The sequence below is a fragment of the Sinocyclocheilus anshuiensis genome, unplaced genomic scaffold, assembly GCF_001515605.1.
Source record: "Sinocyclocheilus anshuiensis isolate Anshui unplaced genomic scaffold, SAMN03320099.WGS_v1.1 scaffold117, whole genome shotgun sequence".
In the NCBI taxonomy this organism is placed as follows: Eukaryota; Metazoa; Chordata; class Actinopteri; order Cypriniformes; family Cyprinidae; genus Sinocyclocheilus; species Sinocyclocheilus anshuiensis.
This window is the reverse complement of record NW_015536624.1, coordinates 257,887-266,053: the sequence shown is the minus strand read 5'-3', so window position 1 is coordinate 266,053 and position 8,167 is coordinate 257,887. Positions and strand designations below refer to the sequence as shown.

The 8,167-nt window shown below is 32.0% G+C and overlaps 1 protein-coding gene across 1 annotated transcript in view; it reads left to right on the top strand.

Annotated features, from left to right (window-relative positions):
* Window positions 1-8,167, top strand: part of LOC107704040 (RNA-binding protein Musashi homolog 1) — a 40,939-nt gene that overhangs the window by 28,791 nt on the left and 3,981 nt on the right. The window contains exons 7-10 of the mRNA XM_016506877.1: window positions 3,202-3,250; window positions 5,127-5,209; window positions 6,294-6,411; window positions 7,196-7,276. Of these exons, the coding sequence (XP_016362363.1) occupies window positions 3,202-3,250; window positions 5,127-5,209; window positions 6,294-6,411; window positions 7,196-7,276 (331 nt within the window). The remainder of the gene's footprint in view (window positions 1-3,201; window positions 3,251-5,126; window positions 5,210-6,293; window positions 6,412-7,195; window positions 7,277-8,167) is intronic.

Below are 8,167 nucleotides of genomic sequence, written 5' to 3'. Positions count from 1 at the left end.
ATAAATGTTTTTTTAAATTATATATAAATATTTATTTATTATATCATTAAATTTAATTAATTACATTTTAGATAGATTTATATTTTCCATATATATATATATTTATATATATATAATTACATGATTAAAATCAATTAATTTCAGCTGTAATTAAAATTCTATAATTATAATTCTATAATTCTGTAATTAAAATTAAAATAGATAACAATCATAACTAGTTTCAGTATGTGCAAATAGTAATAGCGAGTGATGCTTGCCACTAATAAACAATTCTTTCACAAAGTAATAATATTGTTCATTAGCCTAACTGTAGGCAGTTTATGGGTTGCCAAGCAACATTATGATCAAAGATTATGCTGTAAACAAATAATTGTAGCAGCAGTATATAATTTAATGAATGTGTGGTTCGGTCACAGATGAGCTATTTTGTAATGGATTTAAATATGACCCATCCAAACACATCTGTTTTTGATTGATTCTGTGAACAGCATATGATATTATGTGTAATCAAGCGTTAGATGGTATGTCTTTAAAATAATTTGTGCCTGTTGATGGGTAGAAGACTTATGAAATTTTATAAAAAGTTAGGACAGATTAAATAAGTTTATAGCTTTAGCAGATTTCTCCTCTGTTGTAATATTTTCAGCCTGATCTTTGCTTCATCACTGAACACATATTGGTGTCTCTCTGTCAAAGTTGATTTGTCCAGTACTATTCGTTGCAGCCATTATCCAGCTCCTCGTCTCTCTCTCTCTCTGTTCTGTTCATGAAAGGAGAAGCGAGGGAGGGGGTCAATTCTTCTAATTGAAATTCTTTGCAGAGTCTCCATGGGAATAGTAAACTTTGGAGAGGGTTTGAAGAGAAAGGGGGAACAGGACAGAGAGCGTTATTGAAAAGATTTCCCCCCACAAACTCTGAGGCGGGAGGGATCGGAATGAGAGATGTTCGTGGACATGGACGTCTGTTTAATGAGAGAGAGGGATATGTGTTTGCACCTCCGTTTTTTATTTCTGGGCTGGTTTCTCTGTTGTATTCTCCACAAACAATTTCCAGGGTTATTACATTCATGGAAAACCTATAGAAATGTCAGGGAATTTGAAGGAAAATTAAGTTATATTGCAAAAATAAATGTTCCTGGTTATGCTTTCCTCTAAAATATTTTATTTGTTTGAATTGCTTTTTGTTTGTGCAATATGTAAAATAATTTAAACATATATATATATTTTTTTAGTTTATTTCTCTCTAAATTATTTTATGAGTTTGAATTGTTTATTGTGTGTGAACCACTAAAAAAAATATTTTTAAAAACTTGCCATGTAATCACACACAACAGGATATCAGGGAATTTTAAGATCTGGAAAAGTTGTGGAAATTTTTATAGTCAATATAAAATAGTCTTTGCTCTAAAATATTTCATCAGCTTGATTTATTTCTCGTGTGTGAATTTCTATATATATTTTTAAGTTCCTATCATATAATCACGTACAACAGGATATTAGTTAATTTTAAGATCTGGAAAAATAATGGTAATAGTGAAAATTTGTACTTTGCTCTAAAATATTTTATCAGCTTGAAATGCTTCCTGTGTGTAAATCACTGTAAAGTTGTTGTTGTTATTATTACACAACAGGATATCATAGAATTTTAAGAGTCATGAAAGTTTTTGTAGTAAAAAAAAAATTGGTTTAGGTATATTTCACTCTAAAGTATTTTATCAGCCTCAATCGCTTCTTGTGTGTGAATCACTGTAAAATTATTATAATTATAATTATTATTATTATTATTTTTAAATCCTCATCATATAATCACACACAACAGGGTATCAGGGAATTTTAAGAGCTGGAAAAGTTGTGGAAATTTTTATAGTCAATATAAAATTGTCTAGTTAGACTTTGACTCTAAAATCAGCTTGATGTATTTCTTGTGTGTGAATTTCTACAAAATTTGTAAAAAAAAAAAAATAAATTCTTATTATATAATCATGTACAACAGGATATCAGAGAATTTTACGATCTGGAAAAGTTGTGGAATTTTTTATAGTCAATATAAAATTGTCTAGTTAGACTTTGACTCTAAAATCAGCTTGATGTATTTCTTGTGTGTGAATTTCTACAAAATTTGTAAAAAAAAAAAAATAAATTCTTATTATATAATCATGTACAACAGGATATCAGAGAATTTTACGATCTGGAAAAGTTGTGGAATTTTTTATAGTCAATATAAAATTGTCTAGTTAGACTTTGACTCTAAAATCAGCTTGATGTATTTCTTTTGTGTGAATTTCTACAAAATTTGTAAAAAAAAAAAAAAAAATTCTTATTATATAATCATGTACAACAGGATATCAGAGAATTTTAAGATCTGGAAAAGTTGTGGAATTTTTTATAGTCAATATAAAATTGTCTAGTTAGACTTTGACTCTAAAATCAGCTTGATGTATTTCTTGTGTGTGAATTTCTACAAAATTTGTAAAAAAAAAAAAATTCTTATTATATAATCATGTACAACAGGATATCAGACAATTTTAAGACCTGGAAAAGTCATGGACATTTTTAGTCAATAATAATTTCTAGTTATATTCCACTCTAAAATATTTATATATAAAATCTTTCTGTTTTTTTTTTTTAAATTTCTATAATCATTATACATTTGTCTGATATATTTTTATGTATATATCTCCCTGTAAAATTATTTTTTAAAATCCTATATAATCACAGAAATCATGGAAGTTACTTGGACAAAATGATCCGGAATTTCGTTTCCTTCAGCATTAAAAATGCATGTGAAAATAAATCAAGTGTTTAAATTAAGCACGATTACGCTTTTTGAAGTTCCAGAAATAACTTGTATTTATATCTTTTAACTTGCCATTTGATGGGTCTTAAAGCAAAACCAGTTGTGATCTTATGAAACATCAAGAACAAAGAAAGTTGTTTGCTGAAGCTGAGGTGCTTCAAAGTGTTCACAGCCATCGCTTTCTCTTCTTTTATTTCAGCTCCTTTCTCTCGCTTCCATCCATATTGTCTTTCTTCTCTTTCTCTCATCCATCTCTATCTCTCTCTCTCTCTGTTCCCCCTCCCCGCTCGGCCCCTCCATCTGCTGCCCCTCTCTGTTTCTCCAGAGCCTCACAATAGAGCCTCATGCTGGGTAATGGCTTAGTGTCTCATCCCTCTCTTTTGTGTGTGTGTGTTTTGTCTGCAGGTTGATGACGCGATGCTAATGTTTGACAAAACCACCAACAGGCACCGAGGTAAGGCGGCATTCGGGCGCGCACACATGCAAATGCACACGCTCGCCGCATTCAAAGCCTCGTTGAGTCATATAATTATACAACAGCAGTCAAGTGTCTACATGCTTCTGCAGTCATTCAGGAGCTGATGCTAGTCTCGTCTCGTCTCTTCTTGAACTTGAGGAATATTTTACTGCTCAAACGTTGCTCATTCATAACTCAGGAGACGTAAGCTTTAGTATCAACTTCGTCTCAGATGTTTCTCCTAAAACACTTGAAGAACTGAAACAAAAATCCATATATAATATAAAATAAATAAATAAATCAAATCATATATAAAATAAATAAAAGATGGAAACAATTCCCTTACTAAAGTCAAATTTAATTGCTGAAAGACTGTTTCTTTCATAACTCATAGTTTAGGAGGCTTAATGGAGTTATATTTCCTTTATATTTTAATGTCAGCTTTGCCTTTAGATGCAGGAATATTTTATTGCACAAAAGTTGCACATTCATATTGGCATTCTCATTTATTTATACTTATGCTTCAGTATCAAGTTTGTCTCAAATGTATGATATAAAAGATATAAACTAATATATAAAAGATGGAGTAAATTCTCTAAAGTCAAATTTAATTTCTCAAAGGTTTCCCTTTCATAGCTCATAGTTAAGGAGACAATGTAGTTATTTTATATTTCAATATCAACGTTGATATTTGATATCTTGATTGATGTCTAGAAATACTAGAATAAAGAGATCTTAAACATACTTGAGAAATATTTTACTGCAAAAAAGTTGCTAATTCATAACTTAGGAGAAATAATGTTCTCATTTATACTTATGCCTCAGTATCATAGTTCAGGAACCTTAATGGAGTTATATTCATTTTTTATTTATATTTTAAGTGTCAGCTTTGTCTCAGAAACCTCTCTTAATTAATGAATTAATGTATTTGTTGGAATTGATGTCTAGAAATAACTAGAATAAATTGAGGAATATTTGACTGCTCAAAAGTTCAGTATGAACTATTAACCTCACTATCTTTTCTATTTGAGAATTAAAAAGAAAAGAACACATTTTCTGCTCAAAGGTTGATCGTTCATGGCTCATAGTTCAGAAGACTTAATGGAGTTATATTTCATTTAATATATATCAACTTCTCCTAAACGTGCCCTTGACACAAGTCTCAATTTGTGTCTTGAAATAATATAGTAAAGAATAAGTATATATAATATAATAGTATATGTTATTTTATAGAATAGGAATATAATAGAATAACTCATTTGGGATTTCTCTTATACTTGAGGAATATTTTATAATACTTGAGTTCTCATTTATACTTCAGTTAAGCATCAACTTTCATTTGGAGAAAAAAAAAAGATCAACCAGATTTATGAAGAAAAAATAATTGCTCAAAGGTTGCTTTTTAATAACTTGATGAGATATTAGAGATCTTCTCTTCCCATCTTTTCTCTTCTCGTCAGTCTCCTCTCTATTTAGAGGCATTGCTAAAAAGTTCATGCAGGGTAATATGGGTTTGGTGCTGCTGAGCTGGTTAGTAGTTCAGAGGTTAAACCGTCATTCACTTTGGCAAGGAAAGTCTGACTGACAGCCGGTGGGCGGAGCCTGTAGTGAGTGACAGATGAGTGGGCGGGGTCGAGTAGGACAGGTAAATGCAGCAGGTGAGGAGCTAACCTCCTGACAGAATGGACTGAATATATGAACAGATGGAAACAGAACAAAAGAGAATACAGAGAATGAGAAAGTAAAAGAGGGAAAGGTCACGCCAGGATCAAATCGGACGCAACTGGACAAGATAAACACACTAGATTCAGTGTTTGAAAGCAATGCTATGTTTGTGATTGGTAAAGAGTGCATGTGTGTCCTTGCTGTGCAGGTTTTGGCTTTGTGACCTTTGAGAATGAAGACGTGGTGGAAAAGGTCTGCGAGATCCACTTTCATGAGATCAACAACAAGATGGTGAGAGTGTGTCCTGCTATGAAACACTGTCTGTATGTGTGTGTGTGTGTGTGTGTGTGTGTGTGTGTGTGACTGCGTGTTTAAAACACCTTTTTAATACGTTCATGATACGTCTCAAATGTTTCTCCTAAAATTCATTTGGAGAATGTCACACAAAAATCTAATCTATCTATCTATCTATCTATCTATCTATCTATCTATCTATCTATCTATCTGTCTGTCGTTCTATCTGTCGTTCTATCATCTATCTATCTATCTATCTATCTATCTATCTATCTGTATGTCTATATATAGATGTAAAACAATTTAAAATAAATAAAAGTTTGAAATTTGGAAATTTAAATTACTAGGTTATCCAAAAATATGCATTATATATCAAATTTATTATGGCAATGTTACATGTACATAAAGTATTTAAATCACTGGATTATCAAAAAAATATGCATTCTCTTACTAAAGGAAATTTTAATTGCTCAAAAATTACTCTTTTATAGAATTATATTTCAAGTTTCAACTTTGTCGCAGATGCTTGACAAAATTCTTGATTGGTGTCTAGAAATTACTACAATAACTTGATGAGATATTAAAGAGATTTCATTTGTGATTTCTCTTGTTTCTTTACTTGAGGAATATTTTACTGCTCAAACGTTGCTGATTCAGACCTCCATGGACTTTATTGAGTTTCTCAGTTCTTAGTCATTTAAAGTGTCAACTTTGTCTCAAATGTAAAATTCATTTGAAGAAATAAAAAGTGAAGAAAAAAAGATCCATAAAAAGCAAAAACAATCTGGGCTCAAAAGTTCAAAAAAACTCAGGATAATATAATTGACTTTTCATTTGTACTTATTCTTCAATATCACCTTCATCTCAGATGTTTCTTCTAAAACTCTTTTCAAGAATTAAAAATAAAATAAAAGATGAAATAAATTCTCTAATGGAAAATGGAATTGTATTTCATTTAAATTTCAATGTCAATTTTGTCTCAGATGCTTCTCCTATTTTTTTGTTTAAACAAGTCTCGAAAGGTGTCTAGAATTAACTAGAATGACTTGATATTAAAGAGAACTCGTTTATGATTTTGAAGGTGGAGTGCAAAAAGGCGCAGCCGAAGGAAGTGATGTCACCAACAGGTACGGCGCGAGGCCGCTCCAGGGTGATGCCCTACGGCATGGACGCCTTCATGCTGGGTATCGGCATGCTGGGTGAGTTAAAAGAAGGAAAAGGCAAATAATCTCAGTAAACTCATCAATGTGAGCAAATCCAGCGTCAGTCTGGCGCTCCCTGCTGTTTACAACAGGAAACTGCACTTGTGTCTGCGCGTTTGTGAGTTTGACACAAATCAGAGTTGAAAACAAAAAAGTTTTGCAAGAAAAAAATGGCAAAATACATCAAATAACCCATATAACAGTTAAAATGGCTGTTTTTATTTCATTTATATTCACAATTAATAATTTAGCAGTCACTAAGGCAAATGCAATAATAATGAAAAATAATGACATAAAATAAATAATATTTACATTTATAAGTAAGTTAAAATTAATTTATGAAGGTGCATTCAATTGTGATTTAGTGCAACCATTAATTGTGAGTTAGTAAAAATATTATATTATGAATTATTGCTTTCAGTTATCATTTTATATGACATGTGCTGTATAAATAATTGGTATAACTTTGTAAACCTTAGTTAACATGAACTAAAAATGAAAAATACTTCTAAAATATGTATTAATCATAGTTCATGTTAATCTCAACATTTACTAATACATTATTACAATGAAAAGTTGTTAACATTAGTTAATGCACTGTGAACATAAACAAACCATTTTATTAACTAACATTAAAAAAGGTTAATGACTGCTGTAAAAATGCTCATTATTAGTTCATGTTAAAGCACTAACTGATGTTAACAAATGAGACCTTATTGGAAAGTGTTACCAAATAATCTTGCCTTGCCTTAAACACTATGCTTTCTCTGTTCATTTTCAGGTTACCCAGGGTTCCAGACGGCCACTTACGCCAGTCGTGGATACACAGGAATCACACCAGGATACACATACCAGTTCCCAGGTAAGTCCAGCTTCCCTCGTTTCCACCCGTAGAGAACTTGCACAGAGCCAGTCACCCATTATAATGTTAAAATGTATTATTTTATCCATTGCAAACACTAAGGAATGAACAGTTTATCCTCTTATCTGATAACTGCACATTTTTGAAGTGGATTTGATCAAAACGCACTCCTAAACACAGTATATATATATATACTATACAATAAATATATATATATATATATGGTATAACCAAACCAAAAGATTATTCATAGCAAATGAATGTTCTGTCTGACATTAGTTCAGAAACAGCTTCACATTATTAAACAAAACACACAAAAACAGTCATATTAACACTATAAAACCTATGGAACAGAATCTAAAGTGTGATTGGATGATCTGCGACATTGCACCCGTAAACAACTACACTTGGCTTTAATAACAAGTTCAGCTTGACTTATTAAAACTAATATCCATGCATTTGGCTCTAGCGCAGCATAGTAAAATGTTTTGCGTTGCATGATACCATCATACCGCCCAGCACTAATACTGACCGTTGTGTGTTACGGCTCCATGTCTAACTAACTCCACACCTTAAGATCAGCGATCTAACCACGTCCTCCCGTTTCTCTCTCTTCCTTGTGCTTTTTGTTCCTCGTGTCCTTCTGCACCTCAATCTGTTCCTTTCCTTTCCTCCTGTGTAGCAGCTACACCCGGCTGTAAGTGCTTCGCTGTGTGTGTTTCTGTGCTCATAGACGTGTCTCTCCTCTGCCGCTTGAAAGCCTCCTTTCATGGTGTATGTCAGTGTGTTTGCGTAGATAGGACTATATGTGGAAAAACACTCACTGTGTGTGTGTGTGTGTGTGTGTGTTGGTGTTTTAGCTCTGAGCTTGTTTATGCTGAGTTTGTTCAC